The following is a 17,646-nucleotide window of genomic DNA, read 5'->3' as shown; positions in this document are numbered from 1 at the left end:
AGCTAATCATAATACATTACACGCCATTGATGGAAAAATGGTTTATTTAAATTTATTTCACCAGACAGCAGGTTGGCAGGATAGCCTCGACCCGAGAGGTACGCACACCCACCTTTCAGCTGTCCAGTCTGGATTTGAATCCCGACTCAGCTATAAACTTTCATCCTGGTGTTCCTCAAGCAGGGCAAGATATCAATGCATGCAAGATGGTCGTTAAACTTGGCGTCCTATCTGCCAGAATTATTTAGTGGATGTTAAAGACCCCACAGTGTCCTTCGAGAAGAGTCGGCGAGCTCTTGCAGGCACCCTGAACAAACTTTAAATTCCTCCCTAAATAACCTTAACTTGAGTTTCCTGTGTCGAAGTGATGACCATTCAGGATTGGTTCTAGCTTAGATGTGTTGCTTGACCAGTTGGGTTATACCCCATGGCTCTGTAAAGAGCATGACCAACAGATTAATTAATTCACCAAACAGCAACTGCTTGCAAGATAGCAATTTTGTTTGATTCATAAATTTTAATTTCATGTCCTGCTATATTGTGTTTCACTGTTGAAATTTCTCGAACCGTAATTCCCTGTAGAGAAAGATGGACCAGAATTTGTGCCTTGTGCTGGCATTTCCACGTCACCGACTGATTCGTTCATCATTCCTTGATTAATTAACTTTCCACCACCTTCTCCCCGTAAGCATGGTTTTGCTTTTGTGAAATTTTCTCTTTTCCCTTCCCTGTTTATTTGTTCTTTCATTTCAAAGTATATTTTTTGCCTCATTACAATTTCCTTTTTAACTTGGTCATCCCAGTGCAGGCTACTCACCATTGATGACACATTTTGTTTCAATTTGCTTGTTCATACGTTTTATCACAGCGGTAGATTCCTTGTATGTATTGACTGAAGGACAGGACTGGTTGCATGTGAATGTTGACTGAAAAGCAGATCTCAAGATACATTTATACTGCACACCTGCATATTGGATCCTTAATCCTTATTAAAATAAATAAATTCAAATGTAGTTGTCCACAACTTTATAGTTAATTCACAATAAGCTCCCGTTTCCATATTAAGGTGCAACTAACTATCTGCTGTTTCTTTCGTGAAAAACAGTTCATGAATACATATTTACTTTCATAAGAGATTTTTCCAAAAGGGTCTGACCTGCACTCCAGCAGATGACCATGGTGCTGGATGGAGACATGAGTGAGCTCTCCCTGCAGCTCACCGATCTGTGGCTGGCGGCTTGTAATTGTGCACAGCAGATATCCACAGAGTACATTTCTGCAACGGGAGATGGGCCAAAGATCTGATGGACAATGGCGGAAATGGTCCCAGAAGTGACCGTGAAGAAACGAGAGTGAAATACGCGATACATTTTTGTGACATTCAACCAATCACACTCACTGCTTGTGGCACTTAACCCATGATCCTTCACTCTTTCCACAGTTTCCTTTCTCTGTTCCCTCAATGTTCAACTCGTCATAGCAATGCCTGTCAGCTGATGCTCCCTCTGTTGAATTCCACAAACAAATAAATATAAATGAAATGCTCACTGTAACAGGTTTTAAAAATCACTTTTACAAAGGGAAATGACAAATTAACCGAGAACGACACACACAATCGACAGCAGGGAAATAGAAAGCAAATGCACTCAGAAGGTCGTTTACTTACTCGAACCCCAAAGTGCCTTACATTGCCTTTCCCTTGTTTTGCAAACACCTCTGTAGCACTTTCCCTGAAATAACACAAGAAAATCCATAAAAATTCCCAAAACAAGACAGCATTGCATAAAGTATGATATCACAAGTTAAATCAGTATGCAACTGTAAACAAGTTAAAACTGAACATTAAGCAGAAATCCAAAGATAATGAATTTACAAAAGAAAAAAGAATGACCAGTTTGTTGAAATGTAAACTCCACATAACTTTGGAAAATAAATTTTAATCACCAGCACATTCATTTAACAAATAGTTTTCTGAAAGATAACCTCAACGGTAATACATTTTGAGGTAGAAAGCTGAAATAAATAACGATATTGAAACTATACTTCCAATGGAATCATAGTAGTTATACTCATAGTAGTTATAGTCATCACAGTACTCATATTCGTTATACTTCCAGTAGTTATCTATACTAAGAAATGTCAATGGGTGTGTGCGTGCGTGCGTGCGTGCGTGCGTGTGTGTGTGTGTGTGTGTGTGTCAGTGTGCCTCCTCCACAACTCCAAAACCATGTGTGTGTGTGTCAACCATCCCTTGACTTGAAACAGGCCACAACAATTTCTTAACGTTAACGTGTTTTTTTCTCCACTTTCCTCACTCATATTATCGAATGTCTGTTCATCGTAGCTATGAAACGCTGCATACGTCGCTTTTGTAAGTACTATAGTTTATAAATTAGGAGCTTGGAGTCATTTCATGCATTATGTGATGCAATTTTCCACGATGTACACTCACAGACAAATTAAAGTATATCATGGAAATATTATTTTGGTTTTGAGGATCAGATATCGTCCGGACTAAATAAGTGTCGAAATCTGTTGTGAAATCTGATAATTTGAAGAAATAACGAGTCTTATAACTAAGCCCATATACCGAGTTTAAGCAAGCAAGGCAATGGTCCCTCCTCCATACATACACAAGAAAATGTGAAATTTCCAAAGCATTAAACTTCTCTTTTTCGACTGTTTGGAGAATTATATTGAGTGAACAAAATATTTAGGAACATGCCAAAAATAACCAGCTTCATTGAGCGATATGATTTAATGCATTCACTGCTTAGACCTCACACCCTGTCCCCCAGAGAGACTGCTTATCCATAGTGTCTGCCAGATGTGTCAATATTTTCAGAGGTTTCACGAGGTGCTCCAAAGGGAATAAAAGCAAATCTGGTGAAAAACGGAGATGTTTTTTTTTAAAACGTTATAACGCTTGCACGGACCCCGAACCGATGTACCACATGACGCGTGCAGATGAGCAGGCAAGATGGCGGATTATCTGCAATGTTTATTTCATGGGCGAATGAACTGTGCGATGTCTCCAGGGTTGTTCTGCATTAAGCTGCAACTCTTTTGTGGGTCGAATCATCATTTGAACGAATTAATTTCATTAACTGCTGCATGCGTGGTGAAGACCAGCTTTAAAGTTAAAGGGATCCTGTATGATATGCAGCGACAGCCTGGCCTATCATTACTGATTAACCATTTAATTGGAGTGCTTGCATGAGTGCTTAAGCCACTTGCCAAATGCCTTACAGTCGATAGCGGTACAACGCAATGTCCTTCTGAGCAAATTGTTTACTCACTGCAGACGCTTTTGCCCGCCACATCATTCAGAGCGAGTGGTTCATGTTCTGTGCTCCGTCACCCCGAGCGAGTGATTCGGGCTCCATCACCCCAAGCGAGTGGTTCGTGCTCCATCACCCCAAGCGAGTGGTTCGTGCTCCATCACCCCAAGCGAGTGGTTCGTGCTCCATCACCCCAAGCGAGTGGTTCGTGCTCCATCACCCCAAGCGAGTGGTTCGTGCTCCATCACCCCAAGCGAGTGGTTCGTGCTCCATCACCCCAAGCGAGTGGTTCGTGCTCCATCACCCCAAGCGAGTGGTTCGTGCTCCATCACCCCAAGCAAGTGGTTCGTGCACCATCACCCCAAGCGAGTGGTTCGTGCTCCGTCACCCCGAGCGAGTGGTTCGTGCTCCGTCACCCCGAGCGATTGGTTCATGCTCCATCACCCCGAGCGAGTGGTTCGTGCTCAGTCACCCCAAGGGAGTGGTTCATGCTCCCTCACACCGAGCGAGTGGTTCATGCTCCGTGCTCCGTCACCCCGAGCGAGTGGTTTGTGCTCCGTGCTCCATCACCCCGAGCGAGTTTTTCATGCTCCATCACCCTGAGCGAGTGGTTCGTGGTTCGTGTACCCCCCCCTCCCCCCGGGTAGAAAGTGGGCAGCAGGGATAAATCAATGTGATGCGAGTTCATCAAGTAAAGTTCTCGGCAGTATCCAAACTTGCTCGCAAGCTGTAACATGCAGCGAGCCAGAGGCTTCCACAGTAGGGCTTCATTCTCATATCGAAGCTCATGGACAACGTGAAGCCGGAAGACCATGAGCCAGCTACAGATGTCGATGAGACCTTGGCCACCCTCAGCAAGTGGCGAGTAGTTCACGGCGGGTTGCAGCCAGTGTTTCCCAATCCAGAAAAAGTTAACGATACTCATTTGGAGTGCGACTAGGTTTCCAGATGGTTGCAAACATATCATTTTATGCCACAGCATGGAGGCAATGAGATTATTGATGACGAAAGTTCTTCCACAGAAGGAGAGTTGAAAGAGAAGTCCTTTCCAATGAGGATAGTTTCTTCATTACCTTGTCCAGCAAACCTGTCCAATTCTGCTGTTCAAAAGCATTGTATCCTTGAAAAAAAATCTGAGGAATTTGATGCCATTTCATTCCTCTTGGCAGGACAATTGGTGGACAAGCTCCAGGTCCTTACCCAAAGAGTTTCACTCTTTTTCCAATTCACCTGGCCTGAACCAGCCTGACTATATGTTTTTAATGCATGAGTCACTGCAGTGACATCACCATGATTATCCACAAATATGTAGACATCATCTGCATAAGCAGAAATTTTGAGTGGCGTCATGAGAATTGATCTGGTAAAGCCAGAGATGCGTGTACCTAATTGGAGCAGAAGAGGTTCGATGGCGAGAGAGTATAAAAGTCCAGATAGCGGGCAACCCTGTCATACTCCCCATTGTACAACAATAGGGCTGCACAATACTTGGTTAATTTTTTTTTTTTAAACTGGATATATTGCAAATTAAAAGCTTCACATACGAGATAAAATTAGGGCCAAAACCGAAATTCTCTAAAACTCTAAAAAGGTATGTGTGGTCAATCCAATCATCAGCCTCTCCTTGGTCAATATAAACCAGGTCAACATTCTTGTTAAAATTACCACAAAACCAAATAGTATCACAGATAAAAAAGACATGATCAAAATAGTACGTACGTCCAGGGATACAAAAGGATTGATGTGCTCCGACGAGTAGATTCATAAAAGGTTTCAAGCGATCGGCTAAGGCTTTGGCCAAAATTTTATAATCCTATAAATTTTATCAAAACAGAAATAGGACACCAGTTTTATATCAGTTGAGAGTCTCCTTTCTTAGGGATTAAGGAGGTGATTGCTATACGGCAACTCCATGGTGGTTGTCCATCCATTAAACATTCATTCAGGACCTGAAGCAGGTGGGGACCAATGGCGTCCCTGAAACACTGGAAAAATTTGCTTGTCAGTCCATCAAGTCCAGCGGATTTGTCAACTTTTAAGGTATTCAAGGCAGTGGTAAGTTCAGACAAAAGCCCTACGTGTAACCTTGCTATCGAAGCCATCACGTAAGAACCATCTCAACCTACCTCTATGCGTAACCTCACTCATGTTTTCCATACCTAACCCATCTCTTAATTCCATATTTGGTTTCTGATCCTTCAATGTCACGTTACCCATCCACCTCACCATTCTCATTTCCTTTCATTCACACCTCCGTTCATTCTCCTTTTTGATCACCCATGTTTAACTGCAATACAAAACCGCACTTCTAACGCAAACTGCATAAAGTTTTTCCTTTCATTGGAGAGAGGTCCCTCTTGATGTCAACAGGGGTAACAACTACCTAAACTTCCTCCAACCCTTCTAATTCTTGCAATCACTGCTGCTTCTACGATATCGCTGCTGCCTGCACCAATCATATCACCAAGATTACAGAATCTATCAACACATTCAAGAGCTACATCCCCATAAACTAACCTTTTTTGCTCGAACTGGAGCCACTTGTTTACCTACTTGTCCCTCCTTCATATGCAGCACACGGCTGCAAGTAGCATTATTGGCCGGGTGCGGCTGTGTTGCTGATGCAATGCTCCTATTCACCAGCACACTGGTACTCATTTCGTCGACCTCAGAAGGATGACAGGCCGAGTCAACCCCACCAAGTGTTAATTCAATGGCTAACAGGGGCTCAAACTCAGGACCAAAAGATCCTACCCAAGTCAGCCACACTAACCACTAAGCCCATCAGGCTTACTTGTTTACCCGTGCAAACAGCACATTTGGAGTCAAGAACCACTTGCAGTCTACTCCCGATGCCACTACACCTCTTGTGCATACAGCAGTTGCAGTATTTACACTGGCTGACAGGGGCTCAAACTCAGGACCCTAAGATCCTACCCAAGTCAGCCACACTAACCATTAAGCCCACCAGGCTTACTTGTTTACTTGCGCAAACAACACATTTGGAGGCAAGAACCACTTGTAGTGTACGCCCAATGCCACGACACCTCTTGTGCACCCAGCAGTTGCAGTATTTACACAATATTGAATTGCTACATATACTGTTTAAAAAAAAAAAATAGACAGTACAGGGCCACCTCCCCCTTTTTTCCACACTTCTTTCTCCCACACCACAAATAAGTATGTTTGTTTCCCCTGCATTCACATTCAGTCCTCTGGCCTCCATACAATCCTTCCATATTGTATATTTACCCATTACCTCTTTGACATTGTCAGCTATCAGCACTAGGTCATCAGCACACAGGAGTTCCCAGGGTTAGCCTCCTCCAAATGCCTGTGATATAGCCTCACAAACCATAATAAACAGGAATAGGCTCAAGACTGACCCCTGATGAACACCCACTTCCACTTCAAAATCCTCACTCTGCACTCCATTTACCCTCACATAAGTTTTTGAGCCACCATACATCACTGTGAGATGTGGTGATACCATCTCTGAATTATTTCCAGTTGTTACTGGAGTTCATCAGGAGTGTGTACTGCCCCCCACACTTTTCAGCGCTTGTGTGGACTGGATTCTGGGGAGGATGTTGGAGAGATCAAGCTGCAGTGCATCGTTTGGGAATGCCAAGAACTCTGACCTTGATTTCGCAGATGATGCAGTCATCTTTACAGAGACTCCAGATATCCTTTTGGGGGCCCTCCAAGTGCTGAATGAGGAGTCTGAGCCGCTGGGATTATGGGTTTCCTGGGTCAAAACTAAGATCCAGGATTTCAATGACATCTTGGATGCTGCCATTTTGTCTGTACCTGTTTGTGGCGAGGATGTTGAGGACATGAAGAGATTCACTTTCTTGGCGGTGATATTCATGGCTCTGCTGGCTGTAAGCCAGAGGTCAATATACATCTGGGTCAGGCCTGGGGAGTCATGGATTAACTGAATCATGGGGTGTGGCGCTACCAGTACCTGTGCTGGACAACTAAAGTCCAAGTCTTCAGGTCCTTAGTGCTTCCAGTCTTGCTCTATCGATGTGAGACTTGGACTCCGACCAGGGATCTGAGACAGCGACTTAATTATTTTGGTGCCAGGTCTCTGGAGCATCCTTGGCTATTGCTGGTCAGACTTTGTGTCCAACGAGCAGTTGCTGAGAGAGACTCAAATGAGATTTGTTCCCTGCATAGTCCGTGGCCATCAGCTGTGGCTGTATGGACATGTGGCTCGTTTTCCTGACGCTGATCCTGCTCACCAGATTCACGCAGTGAGGGAGCCTCGTGAGTGGAGTAGGCCAATGGGCCGACCACGTGCCTCGTGGTTGCAGCAGGTTGATCAGAATCTCAAGGTGATGGGGATGGGCCAGGCATTTGTCTGGGGGAAGGCCAGACGGAGGCCCCTGGAGTACCAGTGGAAAGAGGACACAGCGACGCGCTGCTCCGGCGCATGCCCCCACACCTGACCTGACCCACTGTGAAAAAAACAAAGTGTTCATTTGTCCAATGCAGATATATGACATTTTGAGCATCTCCCGGAGGTGTGTGTTTAATCTGATGATTGCTAAATGCTTGCGAAGCCAGCCATTTCTTATCAACCATTTAATTGGAGTACTTAAGCCACTTGCCAAGCACCCTACAGTCAATAGCGGTGCAGTTCATGTCCTGATTGAGATGTAGTCGGCAGTTCCTACAAGATAGAGGTACAGTTCATGCAATTCTAAATTGGTTGTTAGCCCCCGTTGGACTTAGTCCTGAAGAGGGGGCCTATGGATTTTGTCTCAATTTTCATGTCTGTGCATGTGTGCGTCTACAACCATATCTCGGAATGTATGGACGGATTTTATTCGTACTGGGTAAAAAGACAAAACATGATGGTATACAGATGCACATTATTTTGTTTCGCGATGCAATAAAATATGGCCGACAGGCAGCTATTTTAGTTGTAAAAAAAATCCGACATCAAACACATCCTCAAAATTTTCTTGGACATACATTTACTGATGTTGTTTAAACATGGTAAACAGAAAAGGAATAAGGGCTTACATGTGCATGTCATTATTTTCGAGATCAGATACAAGATGGCCGACTATCAACATCAACACTGGTGGCCATTTTAGTTGTAAAAAAAAAATCAATGTTGAACACATCCTCAATCATTTATCAGACATGCATTTACCGATGTTGTTGAAACTTAGCACACAGATAAAGAATGATGGCTTACATTTGCGAGGCATTTTTTTCGAGATAAGATCTAAGATGGCTGACAGGTGGCCATTTTGTTACTTAAATGTGTCCCCAACAATTTCTTAAACAAGCATGGTCCGATTTTGTTCAAACGTGGCACAAGCACAGTACATGTTGGCATACACTTGTTCTTTTTTATATCTTTTTTTCTGTCTTTCCATGACATTTTCTTTTTTCCTTGTTTCATATGACTCGGTGTGCTTTACAAAGGTTACATGGTTTCTCTTTGTGAGTTGCAAAGCAAAATACATTTGATAACACCTTATTTCTGAGCCCTTTGCCAAATTAACAAGCTTTCTAAATTACCAAGCCAAATTTGTTCCACGTCACATGACGATTGGCATCACATCTCTTTGAAACGTCTATAATGCAATGTTGTATTAATTTAATTTGTTCATTGAAATTCCCCCAAAACAAGGATGAAAGCGACTCAAGGTTTGTGAGTTGTATAGAGTACATTCTGGAGTTGGTAATCACACTGATTATAATCAGCCAATTACTGAAAAATTGCCAATATTGGCCAAGCACGAAGATATATATAGTGTATGTGTGTGTGTGTGTGTGTGTGTGTGTGTGTGTGTGTGTGTGTGTGTGTGTGTGTGTGTGTGTGTGTGTGTGTGTGTGTGTGTGTGTGTGTGTGTGTGTGTGTGTGTGTGTGTGTGTATATATAGTGCGTGTGCGTGCATGTTGTTCATAAAGCATAACATGTTCTCCCTGCTAACACCCTAACCCCCAGCCCTCTGTGTCTGTCTGTCTGTGTCTCTGTCTCTGTCTCTGTCTCTGTCTCTGTCTCTGTCTCTGTCTCTGTCTCTGTCTCTGTCTCTGTCTCTGTCTCTGTCTCTGTCTCTGTCTCTGTGTGTGGACGTATCCAAACGGTGCTTATTTCTGGGCGGTGTTTGTCTCCAGACATGTCCGCATGGTATTTATCTCTGGATGTGTTCGGGTGGTGTTTGTCTCCACAGGCATTTATCAATGGATGTGTCCTGGTAGTGTTTGTATCTGGACTGTGTTTATCTCTGGACATGTCCGGGCGGTGTTTGCCTCCGGGCAGTATTTATAGTATGACTGGTAGAAAATGGATTTCAGACATTACTTTGTATCAATCTTCACTGTTATTCTGTGCAGAATCATTTTGATGAGACAGTATGAATCATAATTAATGCTCCACCACATGTCTACTTTCCCTTCCTCTCACCTCATGCTGCCTTCCCTTTTCCACCCCTCCTCACTCTCTCCTCTACTCCTCCCTCTCTCCCACCCTCTTTCTCCCCCCTTTTACTATTCCCATCAGCAAAGCGACGAGTGGTGTTTGCTAGTTAATAATAAACATAATTAGAACTGCCACTTTATAACTGCTGGCAGTGATAACTGGGTACCAAGACGTCCCACTTTGATGGGACATCTGACCCATGATGTCCTCTTCATTTACTTGAATTCAGAATGGGATGAAAATTAATTCAATTTAAATCAAATGGAAGACCAAATAAGTACAGTACTGCATTGAAAAGCAAAGATGAAGTCATCAGGAGGAATCCAGATAGGATTTGGAGTTCAGCTGCTACTCCTTTACCCCAAAACCCATCCAGGCACAGCCAAGTGAGTCTTATTGAAAAAAAAAAATCAAAGAGCTCAGATTCAATTCAATAATTCTGGCTGCCAGACCATGTGTCTGATCAAGTTGAAATTTAAAACATATATTGCCCATCACTACGACATCATAATTGTGCAGTTTCACTTTGATTAATAGAGCAGTTTCAGGAGTAATAATTTCAAAAAAGATTTTCATTCAATCCAATAAGGCTATGTGACCTATCAATTATTTGTGAACACCCTGGTATCCTCTAGGCTTGGGGAACATGTGTGGGAAGTTTTCCCTCAATATGTCCAGCATCAATATGTCCTGGAGGAGAAGATTTTGTCGGTTTTAGAATAAATCCAACATGGCTGCCAAGCCATGTGACCTATGACATCATAGGTGGCAACGTTTTGTTTCTCTTGGATAGGTGGTTACACATGTAAAGTTTTGCCTTGATTTGTTCAGCCGTTTTGGAGATTTTTGAAGTTAAAAAAAAAATTTTGTTGTTAAAACAATACGGCTGCCGAACCACGTGACTGATGACGTCAATTTTTTTTTTCCGTCGACCGCTTTATCCCAAGATGACCCTCAAAATTTTTCAGAATGATCAGATGTGGCATCCTATGTATACAATTATGATGTCATAACGAAGGCACCTATGAAGTCATTAAAAATAAATTGCACTTTCCCCATGAGGAGTACTACTTGCATATGCCAAGTTTCAATTTTTTTCCTTGGTGTGGTTTCAGAGATACAGAGGTCCAAAGTTTTACCTTTTTTCCAACATGGCCACCACACCACCTGACCTATGATGTTATAATTATCATTACAACATTCTACATGAGTTGTCGCTCCTACGGTCAAAATGTCATGTCACTCCAACAAGCGGTTGCAGAGGAAAACTGTACTCACATTCTGTGTGGACAAACAAATAAACAAATGAAAAATCACTCATAGAGTGACACTTGGTGAAACTGAACGGCACTCGGTAGAGCACATACCTCTGCCAGGCTGAACAGTTTACATTTTGTATCCCAGTGATATAATAGGCCTGATCTGAATCCGGACCTCAACCAAAATTGAATCGGCTTGTTCTTGTCACCTAACCAACTCGTCCACAACTTGAGATATCATGCTATACATAGTTTTTTGGCCCCATCTCTCAATGGTGAAAAATGACTTTAAAAATTCTCAGATCCGGTCCCGGATTTGGATCTTCACCAAAATTAAGCGTTGCCCTCCTTGGCCGGTCACCGAAGTACACAAAAAAAAATTCAGAAGAATTACTTGAAAACTGTGACCAAAAATTGTGTGACAAACACACAGATAGACAGACAGACCAACATACTTGAGAAAAATATTTTTTTTCACAAAGTAAAAAAAATCACTCATAGTGACACTTGGTGAAGACAGAACAGCACTCGGTAGAGAACAAACCTTCGCCAGGCTAAATAGTTTACATTTTGGATCACACTGATAGGTCAGATCTGAATCCAGACTTTAACCAAAATAAAATCGGCTTGTTCTTGTCACCTTACCAACTCATCCACATCGTTTTGTCATAACTCATCCGCAACTTTTAGAGACATCATGCTATACATAGTTTTTGGCCCAATTTCTCAATGGTGAAAAATCACTTGAAAAATTCTCATATCCGGATCCGGATTTGGATCTTCACCAAAATTAGCCGTTGCTCTCCTTGGCCGGTCACCTATATACACAACAAAAAAAAATCAGAACGATTGTGACCAAAAATTGTGAGACAAACAGACGGAGACAGACAAACGCGACAGACCAATATACTTGGCGAAAATGTTTTTTCGCCAAGTAACAAACAGACCTAAATGCAATACTCTGGCGAGGGTAATGGTTATTAACTACTTAATCCTAACATTTTAAGCCTGGTGTTGGCTTAGTGGTTAGGGTGGTGGCTTGGGATCCCAGGGTCCTGAGTTCAAGCCCCGTTGGCTGCTGAATTAACACCAGGGGGTTGACTCAGCCTGTCATCCTTCCGAGGTCGGCGAAATGAGTACCAATGTACTGGTCCCGGTGTATGCCCCGGTAAGAATAGGTGTACCATATCCCTGTGTGTTGTAAGAGGCGACCAGGGTTGGCGTCAGGAAGGGCATCCGGCCATAAAACATTGTCTCAAGAAAAATCCCAACCCCTGCACAGCAGGGAAAAATGGCTGTAAAAACGGTCATTTATAATCCTAACATTTGCTACACATGCCTGTGATATTGTAAAATCTCTTGTGAACTCTACCATTCCCAAGATAAAACTATTTTCAAATAAAAATCAACACCTATGAACCCTTATATTTAACATTGTTATGTTGAAATTACAAATACAGTGGTGGAAAATAGATTATTTTTATTGCTACAGTACTTCATTCGGAAAATCGAACATGAAAGAGAACTACACAAATTAAGTCAGAAATAAAATACGAAAATACCTCACCTCATTGCTGCAATGATAGCCATCCTGCTTGTGTATGTTTGGAGGGCACTGGGTGAAACAAATGTATATCTCATGAATGTAATAACAATTAACATTGAACTGCACAGCAAATGCAGGTGTATATGTGATGACAGAACACAATTCAAGTGAAGTCTTGTTCAAAATTTATAGTCAATGACTGAATTTTGTTAGCTAATTAAATCTTTGTGCAAGTTCTGGTCTCAAAATAAATACAACTTTTAAAAATAACGCAATGTCTGGATGTTTGCTCCATATAAAATCTTGGCCGACCTCCACCAAATCTTATATTCGTGCTGGGGTGTACACGTTGAATCGTGCAAATGGTTTAACCACTGACTGCTGCCGGAGGGAGGGGGTATTGTGGGTGGGAAATTATTCCAGTTCTGAAAATAAATCCTCTCGCTTCCAGAGGGAAGTCCTCTGGAATAAATCTCTCCACATAAATCTTCCACATAAATCCTCTGGTGAGTCAAATAAAAGACAGACTTACTCTTACCTGGCCTGAATCTCCGGTACAAGTTTCAGGTATGTCACAAATGTTGACTTCTGCACGACATCTTTGTCCTTTTGCTGCAAACTGCAAACACAAGTAAATGCAACGAATTGCTATGTAAATGAAACGTATCTGTTATATAATGTGAAATGTGGTGTCTGTCCATGTGTTCGGCTGTCTCCCGTTAATGATGGCCACTTTCCACGCTGCATTTGAAAAGCTCAACATTCGCTTTTGAAATTACAGGAGAACATACATGAACTTGAGGGGGAGCACTCGGGAGAGTGTAAAACCTCCGCCGCCAATACTGCTGGGTCACTCAAGTGAACCTGATATCCTATTCATTCAATTTGATGTCAACAGTGCTCAGAGTTATAGTTTGCAACTTTCCCTTTAACTTTTAACTTTTACATACTCAATTCATTCGTCATAACCAGCGAGATTCCTTGAGACAGAAATTGATTTTACGTGGATATATGCACCTGAAGTTCCAAAATCAGCTGCAATTATAATTTTGGCATATTTTTTGTTGGAAATCACTTATAACATGTAGAGATGCAAAATAAAAAATCGAAATTTAATTGAAAAAAAAGTTGCAAAAATCTTTTTTTCTCTAACAATATTTTTTTTTTGGGGGGGGGTTAGAAATCACTTAAAACATGTAGAAATGCAAAAAAAAATTCAAATATTTTTTTCAAAATGGCCGCCATAGCAGCCATATTGGATTTTGGACCAAGTCCAAAATCTAATGGCATGATCCTTGGACCATACCTAATCTCCCCACCAAGTTTCGTCGAAATCCGTCGAGGAGTTTTTCCGTAATACTGTTCACAAACAAACAAACAAACAAATAAACCAATAAACCAATGTCACCCGCAGGGTGACCAGTATCTTGCCAAAAGGTGACCACGTGCGACTTCTTTAAGGTCACACTGAGGTGAATAGAGCTGCTATCCACCAGGAGCGACTCCTTGAGGAATATCTGCCTACGAGAGATTCCGATGAGAATCGTTCTACAGAGTAACCATGAAAAATATGTGTTTGCCTCACAACGTCACCAAATGACGTCATAATGTCTCAAGCTTGACATATCTAGAAAGCACTCATCGAGGTGTTCAATTTGAGGTACTACACGATATGGTTCCTAAAACTTGAAAATTTGACCTTGGGGTCAAATATGTTTGACCTCAGGCACTAACCATGAAGGTCAAGGCCAATCGCCACCAAAAACTAATCAGCTGAGCGCCAGACCATATACTACATTCCCATAAAGTTTGGAGATGATTAGATTAAAATTACTCAAAAAATAAGGGTTTCGTCGACTCCCCTGATTTGCGACAAAGTGACCTTGACCTTTGACCTTCAAAATTTTATGCTCTGAAAGGGACCTCTATAGGCCTCTGATATGCGAAGTTACAAAAATTTCCAATGATAACTGTGCTCTGCAGAGTGATTCATACGTGATTACAGACAAAAAAAACAAAAAAAACATATGAAGGTCAAGGCCAATCGCCACCAAAAATTAATCAGCTGAGCGCCAGACCATGAACTATATTCCCATGAAGTTTGAAGACGATCCGATCAAAATTACTCAAAAAATAAGGGTTTCGTCGACTCCTCTGATTTGCGACAAAGTGACCTTGACCTTTGACCTTGACCTTCAAAATTTTATGCGCTGAAAGGGACCTCTATAGGCCTCTGATATGCGAAGTTACAAAAATTTCCAATGATAACTGTGCTCTGCAGAATTTTTTATACGTGATTACAGACAAAAAAAAAACATACAAGCTGACTAACATATCTTGCAAAAACTTCGTTTTGGCAAGATAACAAATAGAAAGGGGTGAAAACAGTAACCTCCGATCTTTGATGGCGGAGGTTAATAAAGTTGATGATGGTGATGGCAACACTGAGATGGATGGGAGGGCCAGAAGCAGAAGTCAGGTTGGTGGAAGGGATGTACAAGGGAATGAAGGGGAGAGTTTTGGTTGGTCCGAGGATGACTGAAGAATTCAGCGTGAACATCGGTTTGAGACAGGGAAGCTCTCTCAGCTGACTCGTGTTTATCATGGTGATGGAGCTGGTAAGTAAGAAGGTAAATGTGAGGGGTATTCTGGGGGGGATGTTGTATGTGGATGATCTGGCGGTTGTGGTGGAGAGAAGGCGGGAGATGCAGGAAGTACTGGGGGAGTGGAAGGAGGCATTTGAGAAGCATAGGCTGTGGATGAGTATGGAGAAGACTGAGGTGATGTGGGTCGGGCAGCAGAGATAATAAATAAATATCAGGTTAGAGGGGAAAGAGATCAGCCAGGGAAATAGGTTTGAGTATCTGGGGGGAACCGTGGCCGGGGATGGTAAATCGGAGGCAGAGGAGCGGTGGAGGATTCAGGTGGGCGTGAATGTGTTGAGGAGGGTGGAGGGATTAATGGCAGTCAGAAAGATATCAAGGAAATTGAAAGGGAAGGTTCTGATGTCATGTGTAATGCCAGCCTACCTTTACAGTCTGGAAACGGTGGCCCTGACAGAGGGACACAACAGAGGTTGCAGGTTTGTGAGAACAACTGGGTCAGAAGGAATGCAGGAATGAAGAGGGTGGATAGGAGGATGGATGGATGAACTGAGGGAGAAGATTGGTGTGCAGATGACATTGACAGGAAGATTGGAGAAATGCCGGCTGAGGTGGGCTGGGCACTTGGTGTGGATGGGGGAAGAGAGAATGGCAAAGAGAGCAGATAGGTTGAGGGAGCAAGGTATGAGGAAAAGAGGTAGACCACGTGGGAGGATTGTGTGAGGAGGGATATCAGTAAGGTGAGAGTAGTTGGAGAGTGGAGAGTTGGCTGAGGACAGAGGGTAGTGAAGGAGTAACATGGCCGAGGCAGGGCAGAAGCTTGGTGCCATTGAACCTCACCCCTTATAAAGGGAAGAGGAGGAGGAGGAGAACCAAACCAAGCTTTATTTCACAAGCAGCATATTTTGCCCTCTTTTTAGACAGTTTGAACCTCCGCCACCCAATGTTGCACCACCATTACACAGTACAAGTAGCTCAGAGCTTTGGCTCTGAGTGAAACCAAGAGTACAACACAATTAACCTTTATAAATCCATGAAATAATTTAAATTAATAGATTAACTTAAACTTTCCCTGTCACTGTGAGCAGGTAGTTTAGCTTGCTTTTCCCATCAATGGGGATGGGTACTTTTTGATAGGTTATCGATAATTATGAATTCAGATAACCCACTGCATACTGTCACAATCTTGACGAAAATACATCTCAATGCAAGTTCTTATTTCCTCTTTGGTGGAGCCATGTGGAACTGCTGGAGTGATTACAGACCGGGAAGGGTGATTATGAGGCAACGAGGTCAGGTCAACCTCTATGCTTGCCTCATATAATGAAGCTGAAACTGGTATGTCATGGTACGAGCACAAGGGCTTCGTTTTGCAAAATACACCATGTCATCTGTAGCTATGACATCTGATCAAAAAGTTCCGGGACTAAATGTATTGAAGGGAAATGAAGTATACTGCAGAGATATTAAAGAAGTGGCATTGTTGGCAACACTTGTTGACACCAAACCTCTGGCAAGAAACCACCATCTTGTCTCAGTGACGAGCTGTTTTGTGCAGACGTGTTTATTTTTCTGTCGCATTGTAAAATGTCTGACTTGAAGGAGCAACGTATGTGCGTCAAATTCTGTGAGTGTGATGCAAGACATCCACAGAAACCGATGAAATGTTAAAAACTGCATTTGAGGATGAAGCTCTCAATCGTTCGAAAACATTTGAGTTGTTTGCTCGGTTTAAAAGTGGCCAAACTTCCATCGATGATGATCCAAGCCCCGGTCGTCCATCAACATCACACAGTGAGGAATCAGTCGCTCGTGTTAATGACATGATTCATGTTTACAGACAAATGATGATTCATGAAGTGGTGGAAGAAGTTGGCATCTCCAATGGCACATGCCAAACGATTATGACACAAGATTTGGGAATGAGGCGGGTCTTTGCAAAGTTCTTCCCGCAGGTTATCACTGGAACAGAAGGAACATCACCTCACAGTGTCTCAGGAACTCATTGGGCATGCAGAGAATAATGAAAACTTCCTGCCCAGCATCATTATAAGTGACGGGACATTTGGGTTTCTGGCTCCGATGCTGAAACTAAGCTTCAGTCATCTCAGTGGAAGACCCTGTCATCAACTCGACCAAAGAAAGCAACACAGGTGCACTCAAATGTGAAGATGATGTTGATTGTGACTTTTGACAGTGAAGGTGTTGTGCACCATGAGCTTGCTGCAAAAGTTCAAATAAAGCCTGGCACTGGCTTTGTGGTCAGGGTGGTAGCTTGGGATCCTAGGATCCCGAGTTTGAGCACCGTTGGCCGCTGAATTAATAGCAGGGGGTTGACTCAGCCTGTCATCCTTCCGAGGTCAGCAAAATGAGCACCAGTGTACTGGTAATAAGGGACACTGCATCAGCGGCATAGCCGCGCCCCGAACCTATGATGCAACCAGCAGCCAAAAGGCTGTACACTAAGTGAATAAGGTCAGATGATTCAGTGGTTGTATTTGGCTGTTCTGAA

The 17,646-nt window shown here is 42.7% G+C and overlaps 1 protein-coding gene across 8 annotated transcripts in view; it reads right to left on the bottom strand.

The window, feature by feature from the left end:
- The window catches only part of ADAM11 (ADAM metallopeptidase domain 11), a 266,893-nt gene that overhangs the window by 111,375 nt on the left and 137,872 nt on the right, over positions 1-17,646 (bottom strand). For all 8 annotated transcript variants that reach the window (XM_085879155.1, XM_085879152.1, XM_085879151.1 and 5 more), the window contains 5 exons: positions 13,070-13,150; positions 12,553-12,600; positions 1,667-1,730; positions 1,400-1,505; positions 1,157-1,276 (listed from right to left, as the gene is read on the bottom strand). In XM_085879155.1, the coding sequence (XP_085735281.1) occupies positions 1,157-1,276; positions 1,400-1,505; positions 1,667-1,730; positions 12,553-12,600; positions 13,070-13,150 (419 nt within the window). The remainder of the gene's footprint in view (positions 1-1,156; positions 1,277-1,399; positions 1,506-1,666; positions 1,731-12,552; positions 12,601-13,069; positions 13,151-17,646) is intronic.

This window comes from Eptatretus burgeri, chromosome 4 (assembly GCF_056783735.1).
Source record: "Eptatretus burgeri isolate ZD-2024b chromosome 4, Ebu_testis_v1, whole genome shotgun sequence".
NCBI lineage: Eukaryota > Metazoa > Chordata > Myxini > Myxiniformes > Myxinidae > Eptatretus > Eptatretus burgeri.
Note: the sequence above shows the minus strand (reverse complement) of the source record. Positions and strands in the feature narration are given on the sequence as shown.